Consider the following 27,040-nt stretch of genomic DNA (forward strand, 5'->3'; position numbering starts at 1 on the left):
ACTCCTGGCCCAAACTCTAGAATGTATTCCTTGAGCTTCCTCACAGTTTGCTTGATTCAGTAAGAGCAGACATCTTGCCTCACAAGACTCAGGACCAAGCACACTATTGCTTGATTGGGAATGAACCCTTCCACATCTGTCTCCCCAGGTGTGCCTGAAGTCCATCCAGCCCACACAAACCTCCCATCTTACCTAGAATAGGAAGGAACGTGGAGTTCCTTCTCTTCTGGGGTCAAGGCCAACAAGCTCTCCGATCTTTAATCCTCTTGAACTTTCTCCCCAAGCATCCTAAGTGTCGGAGGCAGAGGAGTGGCAGGAAGTCAGTGCCTATCTCAGCTTTGTGGGGGCCTGCCCTGGCCTCTGCCCACAGGGTGTCCAGGTCCTCCATGGAAACCCTGGATCTGGGTCTGGTAGCAGGGAGTCTTGTCCTGTTCAGATCAAATAGCTGGATGTGGACAGAAGACTGCTTTCACTTGGAGTCTTGCAAGGTCAATGTGTGCATGTGTGTGTATATTTGTGTGGGGGTGGGGAGTGAGAGATGGGGTCTGGGGGTGCACCCACACTTCCAAGTTCCTCCCAGCTTTGTCTCCCACCTGTCCCAACTCCCCTTCCGTGCCTTCCTCATCCAAGGCTCAAACACGCTCCTGGCCTCTACTTAGTAGGTTAGATGCTGCCTGGAGTCAGGTGCCTTCTGCCAGGCTCTGATGCTGATTGTATTTTCTTTGTCCACAGGGCATTTCTCCTGTGAGCCATCACTGGGGTCTTTGCCTTTCTTATTAGAAAAAAAAAGTCCTTATCTGTATTCCAGCTCAGTCTGTGCATTATCTGGTAACCATGGCAGCTTTACTCCTAGCAGAAAAATATGAAGTCCTCTGGGTTAATTTTTAATGTTTCCCCAGTAAAGGATGATGTTATCCATGAAATGGATTGCCGGCTGATCCCTGAAACCCGGCAGGAGCTCGGATCTCAAACACATTTTCAGATAAGGCTTTGTCAGGCGTGCTGGCCTAATAGAGCATTTATCACAGAGACAGGGAAAAAGGAAAGAAAACTAACATTCACTGAGTGTTGGGCAGCATGTCAGACCCAGGACATAGACTATCTCCTTCTGCATTTGGGTATGATTATCCCCCTTTTCCAGATGAGGTACTGAGGGTCAGAGAATTTCCATGACTGTGTGCAGGTCAACTAGCTCAGAAAGGATGGAGCCAGCCTCTGAACCCTAACTCTTTTGACTCAAAGCCTAGATTCTTTGCCATGTCTGGAAATGTCTGCAGACCAGCTTCTGCCGCTAGAGTTTGACTTTTGGGGAAACTCAACATTCTGTTCTCCTAGATTCTTCCCCTGAGTATTCCACTGGCAGGAGAAGGCCCGTGGAAGACCAGACCCCCTAGTGCATCTGTGGCATCCACGGTTGCAAGGCATTTCCTCTGCTACCAGGGCACCAAGAGATAACAGAACAATGGCAGGTGCTTTAGGTATTCTATTTGGCAGAGTCTTTTACCAGCGACTTCCTGATTTGAATGGGCAAGCCCCCTTTTCCCTCCCCATCCTTCTGCTGACTTGTGACTCCACTGAAAACAGGAGTGAACCATTGCTCAAGAAACCTTGTTGAGAATATGGGTTATTTCTCAGGTTTTACAAACCACTAATGATGTAGAGACGCTCTCCAAACTTTCCAAGTACCTTCTCACAGGTGCTGTAATAAATAGCGCCCAGTGGAAGCTTCAGATGTAGTCCAGACTCACACAGGCCATTTTCTCTGGGCCTCGGTTCCCCACCTGCATCACGGGACTGATTTATTCAGGTGTTTGCTGGGCCTGTACTGGGCGTCTAGTGTGCCGGCCACGATCCTTGTGCCGAGGATGAAGAACCAGGTCAGGGCTAATCCCGCCCTGACAGCGGGCTCACGGCTGGCTTCTTGCTCCCTGCTGTTTTCACATGCATATCTTTTCAATCTGCACCACAGCCATCCCTTTGGAGTTATAAATCCCATCTACCAAGTGAAGAACCTGAGATTTGAAGAGATCTAATAACTTGCCAGTGCTCAGCACTGATTTTAAAAAGGTCATGCTATAAATGTGCTTGAATGAATGAATGAATGAATGGGCGGATGGGTGGATGGATGGATGGATGGATACAACTGGCAAAGCTGGGTTTGAAACCAGGTCTGTGTGACTCTAAAACCCGGACACCTTCACTGCCCCATTGGCTCACAGAACACAGTGCCCACCTTCTGCCAGGACAGCTCAGCCCTCATTCCAGGCTTGGGAATGGAATAGCCTCTTGTACTATAAGCCCCTTCAGGAGGCTCTCTGTCTCGGGCTGAGCCACCCCCTCGTCTAGCACTGTGCACGTGGGGACACAAAATATCCCTTTTATCCCAAGAGGTGCCTTGGCCAGCAGAGCAGCAAATCTGCATCCAGGATCTTTCGTTTCATATTGTAATGATGGTGATTTGCTGAGCTCCAAGACATAAATAATTTATTTAGATAATTCCCATCCGAGTGACACCTTCCTAATGAAATGTCTTGGTTTGGAGGAGAATGTGTTCATTATGAGAAGCTCCCCTTTGCCACCAGGGCACCCTGAGATAAGAACGGGCAGATGCTTTGTGTAATCTCTTTGGCAGCCATCCGAGCCTCATCAGCATCAGGACATTACCTATGGGTGTATATTTCATGAAGCCTGTGTCATTCTTTTGTCAGAGCCACAAGCAGCCCGCTGCCTTCGTGGTCACGCAACACCCTCTCCCCAACACCGTGGCAGACTTCTGGAGGCTGGTGTTCGATTATAACTGCTCCTCCGTGGTGATGTTGAATGAACTGGACACTGCCCAGGTAGGAGGAGGCCCAGCCACGGCCCTGGGTGCTCAGGTGTGTTAGGGCAGCGGTGCCCAACAGGTGGAGGGACAGCCCTCTGCTGCCTCTGTCCAGCCCAGCTGCCCTCTGGTAGACACTGTCTGGCTATGAGCACCAAGCCAAGCCCATTCAGCTTCCGGCAGAGGCCAGGGGTCCCCGACCAGGCCCTCCCACCCCCAGGCCCTCCCAGTTCCAGCAATGACTCCCCCTGTCTGTGAGCTTTATCTGGCCTCCCACTGCCCAGGGCCAGACTCTGTTGCTTCATCCCCCAGGCACTGGTTAAGGTCTTGCTCCAAATCATGCAGAACTCCCAGAGAAGGCTGCTCTCCAGCTCTGAGCATCTCCAGCCCTGTAATAGCCTGATACCTGGCCACGCTCAACCACTCTGCCTGCTCTGTGATGCAGCCTGACTGACAGAGCCTGGGGCTTGAACCATGGACCTTTTGCACTGATCACCCCACTGAGGCCTGGCTTTGTCACAGGTGACCCTTGTGTGCCAGCGGGCTCCAGGCCTCAGCTCCTCTGCTTTTGACAGCTCCCAGCATCACATGTCTACAGCACATCCCTGTAGTGAGGTCACAGGGCACGTATCATGGGGCAGCTTCTGGGGCTCACACCCCCCTGGCAGGGCAGCCATTCCTGGGTGGAGGTGGTGATGATGGCCTTTTAGAGTTTTGAAAAGCAGTCCCATCACTGTCTCGAAGGAAACCCAGAGCAACTCAGAGAACTCCCTTGTGAGCACTGGCCTTGGGCAGGTCTTGTGTGGGAAGGAAAAAAAAAAATGGATGTGAGCTGTAGTCTCGGCCCTCCAGGAGCTCACGGTCCTGCTGCAGAGACAGATGAGCAAGTTGTCCCCCCTTCGTGTGGCAGCACTCTAATAGAGGTCAGCCGCAGAGTGCTGTGCTGGCCAGGAATGGGACGCAATTAATTCTGCCCAGAGGGTGAGGGAAGACTTCAGAAAGAAGGTGACTTTGGCCTGAAAGAAGGCAGCAGAGATCTGGCGTGTGGGGGCTGAAGTCACGGGGAAAGGGAACAGCAGGGGCAAAGGCCCAGTGGGGTTGCTGTGTCAGCTCATCTGCAGGACAGCTTTGGTGGCCGTGTGGCTGGGGGGACATCAGGAGGAGAAGAGGGTGGCCACGCTGAGAAATTCAGCCGGGCCAGCTGGCAGAGGGCCATCTGTGCCGGGCTAAGAGGTTTGGGTCTCGGCCTACAGTACGGTACATGGCGGACTTTTACTCTGTAAGCAACAGAATCCTTTCTGGGAATGGAAGCTTTCATGCAAGCCCAACCTTTGAAACAAGTACAATCCAGTGAAGCCAGAGGTGGGGTCAGGAGCTTCACCCACACTAGCCTTTGGGCTCCTCCTGGTGCCCCTTCCTGGGAGAGTCAGCCGCTCTGGGCACTTTGGCAGAACCCCTGGTGTTCCTAGGAGCACAGGTAGAAAGTCCTCGCTGTGCAGGGAGGAGAGACACTACAGAGTTGAAGCGGGGGCGTGGCGGAGCCAGAACTCCTGATAGAAAACTGGGTCTGGGGAAAAACCTGGAAACCCGGAGACGGCGCAGGAGATGGTTGCAAATGTGCAGTAGATAAAGGAGGTGATCTGAACTGAGGAGGTGGCCAGGAGGCAGGAGAACTGGGTTGGATGTGAAGCTATTTCCAGAGTTGAGGTCCACAGGTTTGGGGAGCAGTTGGATGTGGGAGGTGAAGGAGAAGGAGAAGCCATGGATGATGAAGGGGTTCTCGTGTGCGCAGTCAGGCATCTGGGATGCGACTGGCCAAGATGGGGAAGGCAGGCGGAGGAGTGGGAGACGTAGCAGGAAGTTTGGGAAGGCCAGAGGAGCAGATCGCAGGTGACCCCAGAACAACGCGGGAGTTAGGGCCGCCAATCATCCATGCCGTCAAAGATTCGCTTATAATTTACAGGCGGCTTTCTGTGTACAGGTTTCCTCTGTGTACGCGGCTTCTCCATATTCACGGTTACTCTGTAATCACGGTTACTGCGTATCCACGGTTCCTCTGTATCCGCAGTCCCGCATCTGGTGGATTCAACCAACCGCAGATCCTGTAGTACTGTATTATTTACTATTGAATAAAATCTGCGTATAAATGGACCCGCACAGTTCAGACCCATGTCGTTCAAGGGTCAGCTATAGTAGGGGACAAAATAGAGCGCAACTTGGGATGTGCATGTGGGAGTCGTTCAGGAGAACGTCCATTCACTCATTCAGTCCACATTTGCTGAGTAGCCGCTATTTCCCGAAAGCTATTCTAGGTGCTTGGAAATGTATCAGTTAACATGACAGAGAAAGCAAAACAGAAAATTCCCATCTGTTGCGCAACTTCTGTTCTCAAGCAGAGGAGACAATAAACAGCAAACACTCTATAATGGACTTACTTATATGTTAAAGGTGACATGTGTATGGAAAAAGAAAAATAAAAGCAGAGTTGGAAGGCTGGTTTGGGGCATGGGCTGCACCTGTAATTGAGTGGTGAAAGGAACTTCATTGAGAAGGTCATATCTGAGCGCAGATTTGGAGGAGGCACAAGGATATGCCACGTGACCACCTCAGGGAAGAGCATCCCAGGCAGGGAGACAGTACCAAGGATTTATGGTGGAAGAACAGACAGAGGCCACTGCGACTGGAGCAGGGGGAGTGCAGGGACAGCAGCAGAAGGTGACATAGAGACACAGCAGGGCCAGGTCATGGGAGGCATTGGGGATCATAGGAAGAACTTGTGGTTTTACTCTGAGAGCAGTGGGGAGCCACTGACAGGTCTTGAGCAGAGGAGTGACTTGAAAAAGTAATTGGACTTTTTTTTAAAGCATCCCTCTGGCTACTGTGTTGAGGATAGACTGTTGATGGAGGAAAGTGGAGAGTTGTTGTGAAGAGCGGAAGCAGAGAGGACAGAGAAGAGGCCCCTGCAATAATCCAGGTGACAGGTGATGGTGGCTTGAGCCTAGGTGGTAGCAATGGAGTGGACTCTGGGTGTATCCTAAAGGTAGACCCAACAACAGCTAGATTGAACAGGGAATGTGAGAGAAGAAGAGGAAGCAAGGATAACTCCAAGGTTTAGGGCCTGAACGATGGATGATTAGAATCTGAGATAAGCATGAAATGTAACAGAGTCCCATAAAACAAAGACCTCTGCAGAGTTCTAGAGTCAGAAGGCATCACTACCCTATTCCTTTGCCTAAAAAAGTAAAACAGTGAACTCTGGTCCATGAGCCCGTGAGTGAAGCAGAGCCCTTTTTCCAACATTCCTTTCTGCAAAACCAGAGCTCAGGCACAGAGGAGGAGTTTCAAAGAACCTCACTTTGGGACATATACAGCAGCAAGGGTCAAGGTCATTGGTTATAGCGCCCCCTTCAAGGGTGGCTCTTGAGCGAATGAAGATCTTTCAGCCCCAGATGTTGGTGCAGCCTTTGAGAGTTGATTCTCTAAATGCAAAAACATCAGGCTCAGAAGTGCCCTGAGGTTGGCTGCCATATGTGGCTGGCAAGCATCCCCTGAAATCAGCAGATGAATAGAGCACTTATTGATATAAATATCATCACCACAACAGCTGGGCGCCTTGCGAAAATAAACAATGACACAGCGTGAGCATCAGAAAAGCCGCCTTCAGCACCTGGAGGGGTGGCGCTTTGAAGTGGCATCAGCATTTGTCTGCCAGCATGCCCGTGCCGAGGCAGCCCACGATTTGGGCCAGTCCAGCAACACGGACGGGTCTGCCATCGGTCCCAAGCATTGGCAGATTGCTCCCAAGAGGACCAATGCCACATCCTGTGGTTTGACTGGGGACCAACCAGTAAGGGCTTATAATGATGACTACCTATAATTTGTAGCAAAAATAACGTTGTGCTGAGGATGAGAGATCTCCAAGTGCTTTATTTTCTTGCACTGCTGACTAAATCTGTCTGCCTCTGCGCAGAATCCTATACCACGCCATTCAATCAGCCATCCCCAGCCACACATACTTTTCCATTCTCCATAGTGGCTGCTGTTCGCAGATAATTAGAGCAGCAGGGGCTCAAGATAAAGACTCCCAAAGCAATTTCATTGACCTTAGAGTGGAACTCCAAAGGGCTGTGGTCAGATTAGTGGGGTAAAATCCTAACCACAACATCCAGTGAATGACACTGTGGTTTCTTTTCTTTTCTTTTTTTTTAATTATTTATTTATTTATTTATTTATTGGCTGCATTGGGTCTTCATTGCTGTGTAGGCTTTCTCTAGTTGCGGTGAGCAGGGGCTGCTCTTCATTGTGGTGCAACGGGCTTCTCATTGTGGTGGCTTCTCTTGTTGCAGAACACAGGCTCTAGGCGCACAGGCTTCAGTAGTTGTGGCACGTGGGCTCAGTAGTCATGGGACACGGGCTTAGTTGCTCCTTGGCATGTGGGATCTTCCCAGACCAGGGTTCGAACCCGTGTCCCCTGCATTGGCAGACAGATTCTTAACCACTGTGCCACCAGGGAAGTCCCAACACTGTGGTTTCTCATGGGCACATCAGGAAGAACCTCTTCAATCACATCCAATAGCATTGACAAGATCTCTTCCATCTTTGTGGGGCTCTATGGTTAGACCAGAGTCCATGGGGACCAGACACCAGGGAGAAGCCCTCTTCATGGTCAGGCCACACCCACCATCTTGTTTAGAAAGCTCAGGAAATCCTCTGTGCCCACCATGGGGTGGGTCTGTGTGGTAGGCAGAATCTTGGTCCCCCAAAGATGTCCCCATCCTAATCCCTAAGTCTATGAATGTATGAATGGTAAATGGGAATTTGCAGATGTGGTGAAGTTAAGGATCTTTAGATATGTAGGTTGTCCTGGGTTATCCAGGTGGGCCTGCTGTTAGAGTCTTTATGAGAGGGAGGCAGGAGGATGAGAGTCAGGCACAGATCATGTGACAATGGAAGCAGAAATTGGAGTGATGGGGCCACAAGTCAGAAATGCTGGCAGCTTCTAAAACTGGAAAAGATGAGGACTGGCTTCTCCCCTAAGGACTCCAGAAAGGAACACAGACAGCTCAGCTGACACTTTGATTTTAACCCCTTAAGACTCATTTCAGATTTCTAACCTCCAGATAAGAAGTTTGTGTGGTTTTAAGCCACATCATTTGTGATAATTTGTTACAGCAGCCATAGAGAGCTAATACAGGCAACAAAACTGAGAACAGAAGTTCAGACCTAGAGGTGTGGGGGTCAGAGCCTGCACAGAGTGTGAGACTGAAATCCTGGGAGACTCCAGAATCAGCCTGGGGTATTGGACTGGAAAGTGGTTTGAGCTGGAGAAGTCCATGTCTGAACCATGTCCATCAGGAGCTGTGAGGGAGCGGAATGGGGAGAGGCAAGGAGAAGGCAGATGGCCACCTCACCAGCTGCAGGAGGCTTGCTGAGCCAGGGGAAGATCTTTTAAAGGTCAAGAAACACGCTTTCTGGGCCACATGCAGTCATCCACGTACATTTATTGAGACGCTCCCATGTTCCAGGCACAAACCTAGACACAGCAAAGCACAAAAGAGGCACAAAATAAACCCCCAGTCCCCACGAAGCAGATGTTCTAGGGAAGTAATGTCTGCCTCCCAGACTCTCTTTGGCATCAGACAGGCTGGAAACGTTTTCAGCTGGAATCATCACACCAGGACCCTCAAGTGGCAGGGAGAAGCTGAGCAGGAAGCAGAAGGGATGGGAGGGCCAGGCCCAGGCAGCAGGTTACGTTGCCCCCGAGCACTGGGGGCAGCCCTGGAGGAACCAGCAGGGGATGACCACCATACGCCCACCAGCCTGGAGTCAGGTCTGGGGGTCAGTGAGACCCAGCCGCACTTCTGCTGTTTCCATAGGATAAGTGCTGAGGCTTTAGCATTCCTTGAATATTCTGTTCATTTATGATATTGGCTGCTTGGAGGATCCCCTGAGCGTCTCAGTATTTTACTTGACTAATTCTAGGGAGTACACTTTACCTTGCTTAAATCTTAGAGATTTTATAAATTAAGTGTTCTCTAAACACCTTTCAATATTTCCCATGTCTTTCCTCCAAAGACCCACCACTTTGAAAGCCTTTATTTCCCAAACTGTATTTACTAATTAATGTATTCATTTTCTTTTATCTTTTCCATAAACAAAACTGTCTCAATGAATTTCTGATCCACAGGCCATAGACAGAGCTAAGACAATGAGGTGTTCTAAAGCCAGAGAATTCAGTATCCTCTGCTTAGGACAATGGTGTCTTTTGAATGGTGTCTTAGGCTTTTGAAGACCTTGGAGATAGCTCATTGGCTTCTCCTGCCAACTTTATGGATGCCAATGTAGAAACCACTGGTCTGACCCAGGTCCATTTCCTCTCATTATGCTGGTCAGGAAGCTGAGGTCCAGGTAGGCTTTGCCCGAAGTCCCACAGCCACCCCTTGACCCAGGCCCAGGGCCCCCTTCCACGGATGGTGAAGACTTTCACCACCATTTAAACAACAGGGTTTCCAGGGCCCTGGTGCCTGATGAGCACTGGCTTGCTGGTATCTGGGTACATAGAGCAGGAAGGAGTGTTGCCTGGTTTAAAACAAACAAAAGCCCCAGTTCTGAACTCCCACAGTGGAAAGTCTGAGAGTTCAGGTGATGCAAAGCCAAGTGGAAAGGTGAGGGAGGCGGGGGCCAAGACATGCATTCCCATGGAACTTCTGGAAGCGAGAGAGGCAAGCTTGTCATCCTCCCAGGAAAAAAGCGGGGGTGATGTTTCAGAGATGTCTTTTCCTGTCATTGTGCCTGGAAGGCAGATAGCAAGCACTCATATCCCTATTTTTATCTCAGCTTGTGAAAACACAGCCTAACATGCCAGCAAAACACACGGAACCCCCAAGTCTGTGTCTCCGCATTGCAAGGGGCCGTGTTTCTGTCTCCAGCCCCACTGGAACAGTAGCATAAGGAGTCTGGGATCAAGAGACCTGAGTTTGAGCTCTAGCCTTGCTACTTACTTGCTGTGTTGCCTTAAGCCAGTTTCTTAACTTGTTGAAGTCTCAGTGTTATCATCTGTGAAATTCGTGTAACTCAGATGTCAACCAAGTTCATTCTCTTTGAAGATTTAAATAAAATAGGCTCTGTTTCCTCTCCCCTATCCTGTGGGAAAGTCCACTGTCCATCCCCGAGATTTCTGGGAATTCCAAGGGGGTCCTGTGTTTATGTCCACTTCCAAGTTCCAGCTCAGGCTTTACTGGCGGCAATGTGGGGTTCGTATTCTAGCCATGCCCGTGGCTGGAGGTTGAACATCACACGCCCTCGTTCTTAAACCCCACCTGGCTCCTCACACCCGGCGGCTGGCAGCACGTCTTCCCCCACCCTGTTGCCCAAACTACTTTCTTCCTCCCTCTACCTTTTCTCCCACTCCTCCCTCCACTGCTCTTCCACCCCTCCCCCAAAAGCAGTTCCATTCTTAAGCTGCGTAATTCATCTGTCTCTTTATTACCTCCTTCCAAAACCTGCCCTGCGCCTTTGCCTTCCACCCACCCTATCTTCCTCTGTAGATGTTTTCCTAAACTCCCACCCTTCCTTCCCGGAAACAAACTCCGATGTACCTGTCATAAGAGTGGCTTCCCACCCACTACATGGAATTGCCGTGTTCACCTTGTGGGACGATGGAGAGGTGAATGGAGGAGGGATGGGCGAATGTGTTCTGATTACGGTCCGTATGCCTTCCTCTCCTCTTCCCCTACAGTCTGTCTTGCTTACCTGGCCACAGTGTTACAGCCAACGATATGTTTGGGGCCCTTTTTAGAATCTGTTTAAAGGACTTTTATCATCACTGATGTGAATTTTAAAACCAATTCAGATTACTCTTATATTTTTCTCTTAAAAGTACTAATTCACTTCACCTTTAAGTGGCCTGGGATTGATTCCCTCCTATGGAGCACAGGAACCTTGATAAGTAGAGCTCTTCATTTCCGGAAGCTATATTACTTGGCTTTTCCATGTTATCAAAGTATTTTTTAATTAACAAAAGGCATAACTAAGAAATACACTTTAGAATTGTTTATTCCCGAAATAGGCCCATATGCTAGTTTTCATTTAACCCATCAGAATGTGTTTATTTCAGCGACTAATAGGCTTTCTGATTCCATCAGCAAGAAAATGATGTCTAACAGGGAGGTGACCTTCATGTTTGTTAGATTTCATGTGTGAGCGTGTACCCCTGGAGGACATCTTTCCGTGGCCCAAGCAGCAATGGAGATCACTAGGTGGAATAATGCATGGCAGCTGTTCCAGGGCTGTCCACACAGGCTTCATGACTTTCGCTTGGTTTAACTTGTTCTGACAATAAATCGCAAAAGCCCCTCTGCTTTTCCAGGAGAAGATGGCCATTTCTAAATCAGCAGCAGCAGCTGCACTGGCTTCCCTCCGCCTCCTCTCCAGGTGTGCTCCTCAGCCTGGCTGGGCACATCTGCCGTGGCGAGGCCCTCCCTATGGCAGGCAACACCACCCCTCTCAGATGGATGGGTAAGAAAGGGAGGAGAAGAGCGCTAGGATATAAGGTAGGAAAAGGCTGGGCTGTAGGCTAAAGGATTGGAATCTATCATGGAGACATCCACTGCAAAAGTTTCCCAGCTAAGGAAGAGAATAGCAAAGTTGCATTGAGTGTATGTGTGGCCCCAGGTCACCTGGGTCCTTGTGGTTTTAGAGAACCAAGTGGGCTTCCTTGAACCTCCTATTTCCAGGGCCTTAAGAAACCATAAACTCTTCTCTCCAAGATTTTTATAAACTTTTGCTTTGCTTTTTTTATTTAAACTTATTTTTCGTACAATTTAAGTCACTTTCCATTTACAGTTACTACAACATATTGGCTTTATTACCTATATTGTACTGTAAATACTTGAGCCTATTTTACATCCAGTAGTCTGTACCTCTCACTCCCCCATGTATTGCTTCCCCTATAGAGCTTCCCCCTCCACTGGTAACCATTAGTTTGTCCTCTATATCTGTGAGTCTCCTTTTTTTGTTATATTCACTAGTTTTTGTATTTTTTAGATTCCACATGTAAGTGATATCAGAGTATTTGTGTTTTACTGTCTGGCTTATTTCACTAACCATGATACCTTCCAGGTCCATCCATGGTGCTGCAAATGGCAGAATTTTGTTCTTTTTTATGGCTGAGTACTATTTCATTGTGTATATCTACAACATCTTCATCTGTTGATGGACACTTAGGTTGTTTCCATGTCTTGGTTATTATAAATAGTGCTACCGTGAACATTTGGGTGCATGTATCATTTCCAATTAGTGTTTTTGATTTTTATGGATATATGCCCAGGTGTAGAATTGCTGGGTCATATGGTAGTTCTATTTTTAGTTTTTTGAGAAACCTCCATAGTGTTTTCTACAGAGGCTACACAAATTTACATTCCCACTAACAGTGTACAAGGGTTCCCTTTTCTCCACATCCTTGCCAATATTTATTATGTGTTCTTTTTTATGATAGCCATTCTGACAGGTATGAGGTGATATCTCCTTGTGGTTTTGATTTGCATTTCCATGATGATTAGCTATCTTGAGCATCTTTTCATATGCCTGTTGGCCACCTGCATTTCCTCTGGAGAAATGTCTATTCAGTTCTTCTGCCCATTTTTTTAAATAAATTTATTATTTTTTTTGTTTGTTTACTGGCTCTGTTGGGTCTTTGTTGCTGCACACAGGCTTTCTCTAGTTGCGGAGAGCAGGGGCTACTCTTCATTGTGGTGCACAGGCTCCTCACTGAGGTGGCTTCTCTTGTTGCAGCACATGGACTCAATAGTTGTGGCTCATGGGCTCTAGAGTGCAGGCTCAATAGTTGTGGCACCCGGGCTTAGTTGCTCTGATCTTCTGCCCATTTTTTAATCAGGTTGTTTGTTTTTCAATGTTCAGTTGTATAAGCTGCTTATATATGTTGGATATTAATCCCTTATCAGTCATATCATTTGCAATGATTTCTCCCATTTAATAGGTTGTCTTTTCATTTTGTTGATGGTTTCTTTTGTTGTGCAAAAGCTTTTAAATTTAATTAGGTCAAATTTATTCATTTTTGCTTTTATTTCCTTTACTTTAGGAGATGGATCCAAAAAAATATTGCTGTGATTTATGTCAAAGAGTGTTCTGCCTGTTTTTCTCCAGGAGTTTTATAATATTTGGCCTTACGTTTAGATCTTTAATCCATTTTGAGTTTATTTTTGTATATGGTATGAGAGAATGCTCTAATTTCATTCTTTTATATATAGCTGTCCAGTTTTCCCAGCACCACTTATGGAAGAGACTGCCTTTTCTCCATTGTTTATTCTTGCCTCCTTTGTCATAGATTAATTGACCATAAGTGCATGGGTTTATTTCTGGGCTTTCTATCCTGTTCCATTGATCTATGTGTCTGCTTTTGTGCCAGTACCATACTGTTTTAATTACTGCAGCTTTGTAGTAGGGTCTGAAGTCAGGAAGCATGATTCCTCCAGCTCCATTCTTCTTTCTCAAGATTATTTTGGCTATTCAGGGTCTTTTATGTTTCCATACAAATTTTAAAATTATTTGTTCTAGTTCTGTGAAAAATGCCATTGGTATTTTGATAGAGATTGCATTGAATCTGTAGATTGCCTTGGATATTATAGTCACTTTAACAATATTGATCCTTCCAATCCAAGAACACAGTATATCTTTCCATCTGTTTGTGTCAGCTTCAGTTTGTTTCATCAGTGACTTCAAATTTTTGAAGTACGGGTCTTTTGCCCCCTTAGGTAGGTTTATTCCTGGTTATTTTATCCTTTTCAATGTAACAGTAAATGGGATTGTTTCCTTAATTTCTCTTTCTGATACTTTGTTGTTAGTGTATAGAAATGCAACCAGTTTCTGTATATTTTGTATCCTGCAACTTTACCAAATTTATCAATGAGCTCTAGTTGTTTTCTGGTGGCATCTTTTAGGATTTTCTATGTATAGTATCAAGTCATCTGCAAACAGTGGCAGCTTTACTTCTTCCTTTCCAATTTTGATTCCTTTTATTTCTTTTTCTTCTCTGATTGCTGTCACTAGGACTTCCAAAACTATGTTGAATAAGAGTGGCAAGAGTGGACATCCTTGTCTTGTTCCTGATCTTAGAGAAAATGCTTTCAGCTTTTTACTGTTAAGTATGATGTTAGCTGTGGGGTTGTCACATATGGCCTTTCTTATGTTGAGGTATGTTCCCTCTGTGCCCATTTTCTGGAGAGTTTTTTTCATAAATGGATGTTGAGTTTTATCAAAAGCTTTTTCTGCATCTACTGAGGTTGTCATGTAGTTTTTACTCTTCAATTTGTTAATTTGGTGTATCACATTGATTGATTTGTGGATATTAAAAATCCTTCCATCCCTGGGATAAATCCCACTTGATCAGATATGACCCTTTTAATGTATTATTGGATTCAGCTTGCTAGTATTTTGTTCAGGATTTTTGCATCTAGGTTTATCAGTGATATTGGCCTGTACTGTTTGTGTGTGTGTGTGTGATATCTTTGTCTGATTTTGGTATCAGGAGGATACTAGCCTCTTAGAATGAGTTTGGAAGTGTTCCTTCCTCAGTTTTTTTAGAATAGTTTCAGAAGGGTAGGTGTTAACTCTTTCCTAAATGTTTGGTAAAATTTACCTGTAAAACCATCTGGTCCTAGACTTTTGTTGGGAGTTTTTTAATTACTGATTCATTTTCATTACTGCTAATTGGTCTATTCATATTTTCTGTATTTTCCTAGTTCAGTTTTGGGAGATTATACCTTTCTAATAATTTGGCCATTTCTTCCAAGTTGTCAATTTTATCAGCATGTAGTTTATAGTAGTCTTTTACAGTGCTTTTTATTTCTGTAGTGTTGGTTGTAACTTTTTTCACTTCTGATTTGATTGATTTGGGCCTTCTCCCTTTTTTTTCTTGATGAGTCTGGCTAAAGTGTATCAATTTTGTATATCTTTTCAAAGAAGCAGCTTTTAATTTCATTGATTTTTTTTTTTTAGTCACTATTTCTGCTCTGATCCTAATTTCTTTTCTTCTAATAATTTGGGGCAGGGTTGTTCTTCTTTCTCTAGTTGCTGTAGGTGTTTAAGATTTTTCTTGTTTCCTGCAGTAAGCTTGTATCACTGTAAACCTCCCTCTTATCATTGCTTTTGCTGTATTCCATAGGTTTTGGATAGTTGTGTTTTCATTTGTCTCTGGGTATCTTTTATTTCCTCTTTGATTTCTTCAGTGATCCATTGGTTGTTTAGTAGAATATTGATTAGCCTCCATGTGTTTGTGTTTTTTGCATTTTTTCCCTTGTAGTTGATTTCTAGTCTCATAGTGTTGTGTTTGGAAAAGATGCTTGATATGATTTCAACTTTCTGAAATTTACCGAGGTTTGTTTTGTGGCCTAGCATGTGATCTATCCTGGAGAATGTTACATGTGCACTTGAAAGTAAGGTATATTCTGCTGCTTTTGGATGGAATGCTCTATATATATCAGTGAAGTTCATTTGGTCTAATGTGTCATTTAAGGCCTGTGTTTCCTTATTGACTTTCGGTCTGGATCATCTCTCCATTGCTGTAAGTGGGATGTTATATTGTATTACTGTCAATTTCTCCTTTCATATCTGTTAATATTTGTCATATATTTTTAAATACTATGTTGGGTGCATATATGTTTACAATTGTTATATGATCCCTTGATCATTATGTATCTTGTAACAGTCTTTAAAGTCTATTTTGTCTGATGTAAATATTGCTAATCTGGCTTTCTTTTGATTTCCATTTGCATGGAATAACTTTTTCCATCTCCTAACTTTTAATCTGTAAGTGTCTCTAGATCTGAAGTGAGTCTCTTGTAGGCAGCATGTATACAGGTCTTATTCTTGTATCTATTCATTCTGTGTCTTTTGGTTGGAGCATTTAGATTTAAGGTAAGTATCAATAAGTATATTCTTATTGCCAATTTAATTGTTTTGGATTCAGTTTTGTAGATTTTTTTTCCCCTTCTCTCATGATTTGATGACTATCTTTAGTGTTATGTTTGGATTCCTTTTTCTTTTTTGTGTGTATATCTATTATAGATTTTTGGTTTGCAGTTACAATGAGGTTTTTGTGAAGCAGTCTTTATATATAGATGTGATTATTTTAAGTTGATCTCTTAATTTCAAATGCATTTTTGAAACCCGACAGTTGTACTCTCTCCCCTCACAAAAACTGTTTTTGATATATTTTACATCTAATTGTTTTGTGTATCCCTTAACTGCTTATTGTGGATATAGATGATTTTACTACTTTTCTCTTTTAACCTCCCTATTAACTTTGTGTGGGGGTGATTTCCTAACTTTACTGTATGTTTGCTTACTGGTGAGCTTTTTAATTTTGTAATTGTTTCTAGTTGTGGCCTTTTCTTTTTTGCCTAGAGATCCTTAACATTTGTTGTAAAGCTGGTTTGATGGTTTTGAACTCTTTTAGCTTTTGCTTGTCTTTAAAGCTTTTGATTTCTCCATCAAATCTGAATGAGAGCCTTACTAAGTACTCTAGTTTATAGATTTTCCCCTTTCATCACTTTAAATATATCAGCTGATAGCCTTATGGAAGTTCCCTTATATGTTTTTCCCTTGCTGCTTTTAATATTCTCTTTTTGTCATTTTAATTACAATGTGTCTTTGTGTGTTCCTCTTTGGGTTAATCCTGTATGGGACTTTCTGTGCTTCTAGACGGGTTATTAGTTCTCTTCACAGGTTAGGGAAGTTTTTAGCTATTATGTCTTCAAATATTTTCTCAGGCCCTTTCTCTTGCTTTTCTTCTGGGACCCCCCCATAATGTGACTATTAGAATACTAGATATTGTTCCAGAGGGCTCTTAAAACCATCCTCATTTCTTTTCATTCTTTCTTCTGTTCAGTGGCGGTGATTTCCACTACTCTGTCTTCCAGCTCACTGATCCATTCCTCTGTATCATGTAGTCTACTCTTGATTTCTTCTAGTGTGTTTTTCATTTCAGTTACTGTATTCTTCATCTCTGTTCAGTTTTTTTTTTAATTTTCTTTAAAACTTCTAACTTTGCGCTCTGTACATCCATTCTTCTCCTGAGTTCTTTGATCATCTTTATGACCATTACTCTGAACTCTTTCTCAGGTATATTGCCTATAATCTTAATTCTCCTTTTGGGGTTGTAGCTGTCTGGTACATGTTCCTCTGCCACCCCATTTTGTCTAAGTTGGTATTTGTATTTTTATGTATGTGGTAGGTTAGTTACACATCTTGACCTTGCATAAGTGACTTTCTGTAGAAAACATCTTATATGTCCCAACAGTGCACTCCCCTCTTGTCACCCAAGCTATATGCTCTTGGGGTGCTAAGAGGGCTGCATGGGTCCTTCCATTGTGGCAGGCTATGTGGGCAGTCTGATAGGCTTGGTTGGCCCCTAGCCTAGTTGGTTTCCAAGCCCTGCCTTTTACAGATGCTGCTGGCTGCTATTTAGTGTGGCCCAGTCATGAGGCAACAGCTGCAGAACCCTAGGGGGCCCCAGGGCTAGTGCTGGCTCACTGGCGGCTGGAGTCAGTGTCCCAAAGACTTTGGGGCTGTTGCCCATCCACTGGCAGGTAAAGTCAGGTCCTGGGGTTAGTACCAGACTTCTGGCAGGCAGAGCCAGTTCCTAGAGTCTGACTGCAGGGTCCAGGGATTCCTGAGCTTGTTTCATGGGGTGAGGGGTGGCAGTTCCTAACACAGATGGGTATGGGGTCCAGGGTGTCCCAAAGCTTGCACTGGCCTGATAGTGGGATGGGGCCCAGCTGATCCCAGGGTAGGGTCTTGCCTACTGTGGGTTGGCTGGGTCTGCAGGCTGTGGGATCTTAGTTTTCTTACATCTAGTGTTCGACCCCTGGTGGGTAATGCTGGTCTAGAGGCTAATGTGAGCTTCCTGGAGGGAAGGGCCTGTGCCTGCCCTTGGTGGGTGGAGCTGGGCCTTGGCCTTCTGGTGGGCAGGGCTGTGTCTGGGGGCTTCTCTAGAGGTGGCTGTGGGTTCAGGAAGTCTTTAGGCAGGCTGTCTGCTGATGGGTGGGCTGGGTCCCTGCCCAGTTAATTGTTTAGCCTGAGACATCCCAGCTCTGATGCCTACAGGCTTTTGGGTGGGGCTAATGAGGCAAGACGGCAGCCACCAGCATCAGTGTTCACACAGTAGAATGTTCCCAAATATGGCTGCCACCAATGTCTGTGTCCCCAAGGTGAGCCACAGCTCCCCCTGCCCCCCCCCCCCCCCAGCTCTCTGGGAGGCTCTCCAAAATCAGCAGGTAGGTCTGGCCCAGGCTTCTATCAAATTACTGCTTTTGCCCTGGGTCCTGATGTGTGTGAGATTTTGTGTGTGCCCTTTAAGAGTGAGGTCTCTATTTCCCCCAGTCCTGTGGGGCTCCCAAAGTCAAGCCATGCTGGCCTTCAAAGCCAAATGCTCTGGGGGATCATCTTCCTGGTACCAGACCCTCCAGGCTGGGGAGCCCAACGTGAGGCTCAGAACTCTCACTCCTGTAAGAGAACCTCCTCAAGGTAATTATTCTCCAGTTTGTGGGCTGCCCACCCAGGGGTGTGGGATCTGATTATATCATTAGTGCACCCCTCCTACCTGTCTTGTCATGGTTCCTTCTTTGTCTTGAGTTGTAGAAGATCTTTTCTGGTAGGTTCCAGTCTTTTTCATCAATGGTTGTTCTGCAGATAGTTGTGATTTTGCTGTGCTCGTGAGAGGAGTTGAGTTCAGGGTCTTTCTACTCCACCATCTTGGCTGCTCTCCTGTAAACTGTTTTGTTTTTTCATTTTCACCAAGAACTTTATTGAACGACATATTCACCCTTTTGTTCCACTACCTTCTGACATTTCAGTCAACTTCATAATTCCATCTCCCCAAAACTTTTTATCTTTGTGAGCAAAGAACTGTTCCAGGTGCCTTTTATAGTCTTCCAGGCAATTGAAATTTTTTCCATTAAGAGAATTTTGTAAAGACTGAAATAAATAGGAATCTGACGGTGCAATATCTGGTGAATACGGCAGATGAATCAGTCTCCTGTAAACTGTTGATTCTTATGTGCTCATGATCTGGCCCTTCAGTTCACACAGGTGGTCTCTGCTCCACTTCCAAGTCGCCAAGGGAGCAACGTTCAGTTCCTCACCAGCTTTCACAAGAAACGCATGCACATTGTGCATTGTCCATGTGATTATAAATTTGCTTAATATTTAGGAGGTTGAGGGGGTCACATGACACACTGATTCACCTTCAGCCCTTTCACTGGTTCCCTCGTGCTCCTGCTTTTCCTCTTCCATCTTCTGGGTCCCTCTCAAGAACAACCCACAGGCCTGCCTCTTTGACATGCAGTACATTGTCCCCATATATCCCAGATGCCACTTGTCCCCACTGCTCTATCAGGCTGGCTGCTCAGGAATTTTCACAAGGGCAGTCCTTTGGGCATTATCCTCAAGAGAAATTTTCATACGAGCGGCTACATAGAGGAAAAAAAATCCTTCACTTTATCCATCTCGTTGTGAGTGACCCTCCCCCACACTGCTTAATAATTATAGCTCACATTTATGAGTACTGACTAGTTACAGCTTCCTGTGCTAAGCAGACACATTCAGATTCACAGCCACTCATCACTTAACCCAGACAAGCTAAAAGATCTGGCCAAGTCACTCAGCTAGAGAGTGACAGGGCTGGGATTTGAACCCAGGGCGCTTCAAGCAGCAGCCCCATTACCTTTTGCTAAACTGCATACACAGGCCAAAATGGTGGTAGTACCCACTGAGGCACAACCCCAGCACTTGGACACCAAGACATTGTTGAGCTAAACCTTAGAGGACATTTCTTAAAGGTGAGAATCATTTCTGAGCTCCAAAGGGTCGCTGGGAACAGAGCATTGGCTCCCCCATTCTCTCTCCCCTTTCCCATGGCTAGATTATGTGTGAGGTCCTGGCCTGGGGGGAGACCCCGATGATCCCTGGCAGCTCAAACACCACATCTGCCCACACGTCACCTGTGCCATTGCTGATGTGGTCTCACGGATTAAGGAACTCGAGTGAAAGGCTGGCTCTGATGTAGCATTAGAAGGACCCTGCAACCTTCCCCAGCCCTCTGGGCATGATGGAGAGTGACCTGGAAAATCAAATACAGAGAAGTGTCCCAAAATATAGGAGTCTCATGTGAGGCAGGGTAGAACCTATTAGCTTGAGAAATTGGTCTGGAAATCTTATTAAAAGAGACAAATCATTCCGCATTCTCTCCAGACTGAAAATATTGGGGATAATAGACTTTTCTTGATGCCTCAAACCCAGGTACCTCATGTCAGGATCACAGCCAACCTCTGGCAAGGCACGATTCAATGCAAGTAATAAAGGCAATTATTTTTTTTAAATTGGCAGTTCTGATTAATTCTGATTTCTCTGGCCAGCCACAGACTTTAATCTGTACTGGTCCCTCATTACTGTGAAGGTTGCAGGGCAGAAGAGCCAATGGCAAAGAGAAATGAAGTTCAAGTTGTGGAGTTGTCATTATTGCACAGCTCAGCAGATGACTGTCCAGCCACAGAGGCTGCTGTGAACAGCACGCCCACCTACACACACACACCCCTCTCCTTTCTCAATATTCTCAATTAACACCCAATGGAGATGCCAGGAGAGCAAGGCACCATTGCATTATGAAACTTAATCTTGCTTACCTTTTCTATTTAAGAGGGGTGATAAGAGGAGGAATTCTTCAGTGTATATGTCAGCTATTATCATTGCTATTTTTGTTGAGCACTGAGAGGTTCAAGAATGATATGAATCGCTGGGATGCAGTGGTTGCTGGCCCTGTCTAAGGGCTTTCTTCCTGCGTGTTCTCTCTTTATCCTTACAACAATCCCATAGGACAAGTGTTGACCAACTCTCTCTGCAGAAAGAACCAGACAGGAAATACTTTAGGTTTTGTGGGCTATGTGGTCTCTGTCACAACTACGCAGACCTGCCGTTATAGCTTGAAAGCAATCACAGAAAATATGTAAACGGCTGATATAGGCTGTATTTCAGTAAAGCTTTATTTACAGAATTAGATGGCTGGCCAGGTTTGGCCAGTGGGCTGTAATGTGAACAAATGTTATCCCTAAGCTGGAGTTTGGGTTCCAAAGCTAGGAAGGTGGGAGATGTGTGCTTTTCTCTCCTACAGCCTCCCTCCTCGTCCATTCTGGCTCTAGTTCTGGAGGAAGGAGAGAATCAGAGAAGTTTTTGCATGTGACTGCCCAGGGTGAGTTGGCTGTTCTCTCGGGAAGGGAAGTGACCACTTTCACGCAAATCCTGCATCCGTGGTGGCTGTGAGGAGGCCACCAGATTGCCATGGGTCACCTCTGTCCATCTAGCTCCTTGTCTGCAAGCTCAGCCTAGGCTGTGGCAGACTCCACAGAGACCCCTGGATCTCAGCAGCTTTGGTGGATCTTCGATTCTCAGCTGTATCTTCTGGGCAGCCCCCAGATGAAAAGGCTTTCTAACACATGGCCTCTTCGTCCATGCTGGCGTGGTCCCAGTGAGCCTGCAGCCCCAATCTTAGCTCTCCTCTGTGCCCCTGGACAGGGTCCATCTCCATGCCCCTTGGGAACCAGGAGTTGAGGAAGTATGGTTTGCTGTTCTCTGAGCCACAACCTGTGCCACTGACCTTAATATTCTTTCCCCAACTAAAGTCATGTAGTGACTCAACAGATACAGGGGCATAAAGTATCTGTCTGTCACTCTTGATGACACTGTAAACTTAAGGAACGATTTGTGACCTTAGACCAGGCTTTCTCACTATTGAGAACTGGGGCCAGAGTCCTCTCGGGAGAGCCATCATATGCATTGTATTGCGCTGGCCAAAAAGTTCATCTGGGTTTTCCCGTAAAATGTTAAGGAAAAACCCGAACGAACTTTTTGGCTAACCCAATAGGATATTTAGCGGCATCCTGGCCTCTACTCACTAGATGCCCATAGCAACCCCCAGGTGTGACCATCAAAAATGTGTCTAGACATTGCCAAATGTCCCCTGGGTGACAAAGCAACCTCTGCTGAGAAGCATCGTCTTAGGTTGAGAAGCAAGTGCTGCCTTTTGCTCTCAGCTGTAGGTTCTAATTCCCAATTCCAAAAAAAAAAATAGGAAAGATATAGACCTAGAGTCTGTCATACAGAGCGAAGGTAAGCCAGAAAGAGAAAAACAAATACTGTATGCTAACTCATTAATATGGAATCTAAAAAAAAAATGGTATGATGAACCAGAATAAGGATGCAGATGCAGAGAATGGACTTGCGGACACAGGGTTGGGCAGAGGGGGGGCGGTGTGGGGCGCGAAGGGGAAGCTGGGACAAAGTGAGAGAGTAGCATAGACATATTTACACTACCAACTGTAAACTAGATAGCTAGTGGGAAGTTGCTGTATAACAAAGGGAGATCAACTTGAGGATGGGTGATGCCTTAGAGGGCCAGGACAGGGAGGGTGGGAGGGAGTCACGGGAGGGAGGGGATATGGGGATATATGTATAAATACAGCTGATTCACTCTGGTGTACCTCAAAAGCTGGTACAAGAGTGTAAAGCAATTATATTCCAATAAAGAGCTTAAAAAATTAGGAAAGATAGCAGGCAAGATCTCTCTCACTCATCTTTTGGTTCAAGATAAGAATAATTAGTTCCATTTTACATAGGAGAAAACTGAGGTCTGCACAGCTAGTAAGAAGCAGAGACTGGATTTGGACCCAAGCCTGTCTGTTGCCAAAGCCTATGTATTTTTTTTAAAACTACTCACAATCTGATGATGAAATAAACACCGTGAAGGTTTTCCTAGAATGGGGAAAAGTTGCCACGGTTTGCGTTGAACTAAAGATCATAGCTGCCTTCCCTCAGAGTGAGCTATCTAATCCTGACAGCAGCACATCAAGGTAAATAGCATTCTCCCCCATTTTACAGATGGGGAAAACAGAGGCCCAGCAAGCCTAATGGATAGTTTGAAATCAGCACAGAGACATTTAAGCCCAGTGTTTCTGCATCCAGTGCTCTGACTTTTCAACAACCAAAAAAAGTGGGTGGCTGTTCCCCAATAGGAAAGTAGGAAAGCTGAGCCTAATTTCCTACATAATACTCTACCTTCCTAGCCAATGTGTCCTGCAGGCAGTAAGAAAGGTTTCATGATAAATGAGATCAACGCCCTCCTGCCCCTGACCTTGGTCTCTTTCTGTGACCCCTTTCCTTGCCTCAGCTCTGTATGCAGTACTGGCCTGAGAAGACCTCGGGGTGCTACGGGCCCATCCAGGTGGAGTTCGTCTCTGCAGACATTGACGAGGACATCATCCACAGAATATTCCGCATCTGTAACATGGCCCGGGTAAGTGTGCAGCCGCCGCTGCTTCCCGATGACTCCTTCCCGAAACAGACGGAAGCTGCCTGGAGAGGACCCCGCAGGCCAGTCAAGAGTCTGTGCCATGCTCTTCTGATTATCTCGTCCTTGGGGAAGTGATGCCTTTGCCAATCCCAGCTCCAGACCCAGCAATGGCTCCCACACACAGACACACAGGGGGACATCCAGCTTGCCATCTGCCTGTTTCCTGACACACTTGCTGCCACGTAGACAAAAATTCTCAGAATGTAGCGCTTCCCTGCTATGTCACGCTGTTTTGGCATGAATTGATGCAGCTTTGATTGAATCCAGTAAGCTTTGGGCTAGATGCAGGGAATACCAAGATGGAAAATAATAAGTTGCTTCTGTGAGGAATTTCACTGCTGGGTGGAGGAGTACTGGGTGGGAGGGAACAGATGAGTAATCTATGCAATGGTGGCTAACTAAAGCAACCTTGGTCTTTACCCAGGGCTTGGGGTGAACAGAATTCAGTCCCTTCCCTTAGAATTCACTAGCTATTGGGAAAGTGAGGTGTGTTTTAACACATGAACTTCAGGGAGAGAGAAGAATCCTGCCCAGTATTCAGGGAAGGCTTTCCTAGAGAAAGGGACATCTGAATTGGGTTTTGAAGACTGAGTAGAAGTTTTTCAGGTAGAGGAGAGAATGCAGGGCAGTCATGACAGGAGAATCAGTGTGCACAGAGGTGGTTATGGGGATAGTGTGTGACTCTCCCCATGAGAACATTACAGCTTAGACCCCATTATTCCATCTTCCACTGCAATGACATAGCCCCTACAGTATCTGGAGGGTCTGCATCCCTAAGCATCCCCAGCAGAACAGCCCTGATAGCCTCTCTGTTCTCAGCCACAGGATGGGTATCGTATTGTCCAGCACCTCCAATACATTGGCTGGCCCGCCTACCGGGATACGCCCCCCTCCAAGCGCTCTCTGCTCAAAGTGGTCCGACGGCTGGAGAAGTGGCAGGAGCAGTACGACGGGAGGGAGGGACGCACTGTGGTCCACTGCCTGTGAGTATTGTGGAGGGCTCTCCAGGGCAACAGGGTGGTGGGTAATAGGACATCCTTGAGGATGCCACTGGCCACAAACACCGGTCCTAGGCATCCCTGGCCGTACCACACCCTTACAGGCCAATAGGAGTGTATTCAAGGCATTCAGACCCTATAATGGACAGGGGTTGCAGCCATAAAGCTGTGTGTGGAACATCTGGTTCACAATCATTCACTTTGCTTCTTAGAACTTAAAATGATTTGGGGAGAAGTGATGGAGAGGGCCTTACTCTTTATGCAGGAAGTTGAATTAAGGGCTTCCCTTTTTCAGAATAATATTTCTGGAGCAGGTGGAGGCATTAATGACATCTTACTGACCCAGAATTGAGTTCAGTCATTTCAAAACCAGCTTATTGTGCCCCACCTTTCAAATAGGTGGTACACATGTCAGGAAAATCGGAGAGCTTATGGGGGGGGGTGGTTTCCCTTCCTACTCTTTCCCATGTAACTGTCTTTTAGCCTGCTTTTTTGCAGGAGTACCTTTTTATTGGTGTCTTCCCTCACCAAGGTGACCAGCAGTTTGAGCCATAGGAAAACACAGAGGTGTTCTTCTGTCAACAAGGACTTGGCCTCCTTGGAGGGCAGAGACACCAAAATGCAGGCACTGGCCAGTAAATGGAGGGCAACTGTCTGTACTTGAGACATCTGGTCTTTGGGTGTTCTGTGGATAAAACATCTGGGAGGTTGACTGACTTAGTTTCCATCCAGATGTTCTTTAGACACAGACCATTACATGAAATCATTAGTTGCTCTTGGCAGTATGCCCAGGAGTTCCAAATCTGGCAGATTCCTAAAGAGATTTTCTATAGAATTGGAGAGGTGTTTCCATGAAGATGACTTCCAAAGCATCAGAAAGAAAGTGTAATATAGGGATGGCCCTGCCAAGAGCCCTCTATCTCTATTTTCCAGATCAGTAGGATCTTGCTTAAACCCGGGTGTATAAATAGAGATGCTCTTTTCAGGATTCAGCAGCATCTCAGACCCATCCCAGCCCCACCCAAAACCTAGGCTGGCTGACCCCAGGCTCACAGAGATCTCTCTGGTATTGCTGTCCTCGGTAGCTGGAAAGAACTAGGAGTAAAAACACATGCAACCTTCCAATGTCTTCATTGGGTGTGCAGGAGAACCCAGAGCATCCTTTTGGACAAGCGTGCCATGGGTGATGGTCACAGGCTGCTAGAACCAAGGAAACATCGAGCTAAGTGAACTCTCAGAGGTCATCCCCTTCATTATACAAATGAAGAACCTGGGGCTCAGACACAGGAAGTGGCTTGCCCAAGGTCAAAGCAGGTTCACAGCACAGATGAGACTCAAACCATAACTCCTGGCTAAGGCTTTCACCACCGCCTCACCTTGCATTTGCCAGGGCGGCCACCGCCCACTACTGCCAACATGGCCTTAGGCTCAGCGGGTGCCTGAGGGGTACCCAGGAATCTGGCTCACCTCTTTCCTCTGTGTTTAGAAATGGGGGAGGCCGCAGTGGAACCTTCTGTGCCGTCTGCAGCGTGTGTGAGATGATACAGCAGCAGAACATCATCGACGTGTTCCACATCGTGAAGACATTACGGAACAACAAGTCCAACATGGTGGAGACCCTGGTGAGTGTCCCAAGAACTGTTCTCCAATAGCCAGGGACTGACCATAGTTCCCTTGACCTGAAGAAAAGAGCATCAAAGAATAAAACGCTCAACAGCCGGATGCTTATTGAGCACCTGCCATCACCGCCCTTTGCACATACTGGTTCCTGCTTCCCCCCCTTGCAGCCTCACCAGCATCTCTTCTGCAGAGCAGTCCAGATATTCATCTTGGCACACACTACTTTGTTTTACTTTCTGTCCATTCCCTAGGAAAGTATCACTAATTCTGGTTTAGGGGAAGGGCTTCTGGATTAGTAGAAGGGGAATTATGTTTTTGTTTCAGTCCAATCCTATTCTAATTAATTTATGCTAACTTTTATCATATAGAGCATTGGGCTAGAACACCGTGAAGAAAGGGATAGGAAGAGACTGGGGGCAAAAGCTCCAGATGTTAAGAGCTGGTGCAGAGATGGATACGTACCACTCACGGGGCACTTTAATGACTCTTTATGCTAAGTGTGGTCTTACCCAAAGTAAGGGCCTACTCCAGGTCTGGTCCACAGACCAGCAGCAGTGTCACACGGGAGCTTGGTAGAAATGTAGACTCTTGAGCCCCACTCCAGATGTACTGAATCTGAACCTGTGTGGACAATTTTGAATTGATCGTTAGCGTAGACATAGATACTGTTTCCCCCATGATCTGTATCTCTAAACATGTTCCCTTTCCTTTTCATCTCTCTCTCATCTTCTCTTCTCCCTCCCTGCCTCTCCTCCTCTCAGGAACAGTATAAATTTGTATACGAGGTGGCACTGGAATATTTAAGCTCCTTTTAGCCCAACGGCCCGGGGAACCTGCCAGAGGCCAGAGGCTGCTGCAGTCAAGCCCCCTTTTCTGTGAACGGCAGCGGCTGGGCTCAGGGGCTGCACGGTGGCACCCTGCTCAACTCCGGGAAGACTGGTGGTCCCGCGGGCTACGGTGGGCTCTGTACCTTCGCAGGGGTCTCCAGTTGCTTGGGGGTTGCTGTCCTGAAAGGCCCAGGTGTCTCTTTCATACCCACCAGCCCCAGGCACGGACTTGTGCAGCAGCGTGTGCAGAGCGAGGCCCAGATGTTTCGGTACCCAGACCTCTTGCTTTTGCTCAAGTTTGTGAATCTCGAGGCAGGCCAACTGTGTGGGTACGGGGGAGCGGCAGGCCTGGCAG

At 46.4% G+C, this 27,040-nt stretch overlaps 1 protein-coding gene across 1 annotated transcript in view; it reads left to right on the plus strand.

The window, feature by feature from the left end:
* Nucleotides 1-26,784, plus strand: part of PTPRT (protein tyrosine phosphatase receptor type T) — a 1,046,874-nt gene extending 1,020,090 nt beyond the window's left edge. Inside the window, exons 28-32 of the mRNA XM_057701613.1 lie at nt 2,709-2,840; nt 23,058-23,183; nt 24,060-24,223; nt 25,725-25,860; nt 26,620-26,784. Coding sequence (XP_057557596.1) covers nt 2,709-2,840; nt 23,058-23,183; nt 24,060-24,223; nt 25,725-25,860; nt 26,620-26,673 — 612 coding nt within the window. The 3' untranslated portion in view covers nt 26,674-26,784. The remainder of the gene's footprint in view (nt 1-2,708; nt 2,841-23,057; nt 23,184-24,059; nt 24,224-25,724; nt 25,861-26,619) is intronic.
* The last annotated feature ends 256 nt before the right edge of the window (nt 26,785-27,040 follow it).

This window comes from Hippopotamus amphibius, chromosome 12, assembly GCF_030028045.1.
Source record: "Hippopotamus amphibius kiboko isolate mHipAmp2 chromosome 12, mHipAmp2.hap2, whole genome shotgun sequence".
NCBI classification, from domain to species: Eukaryota; Metazoa; Chordata; class Mammalia; order Artiodactyla; family Hippopotamidae; genus Hippopotamus; species Hippopotamus amphibius.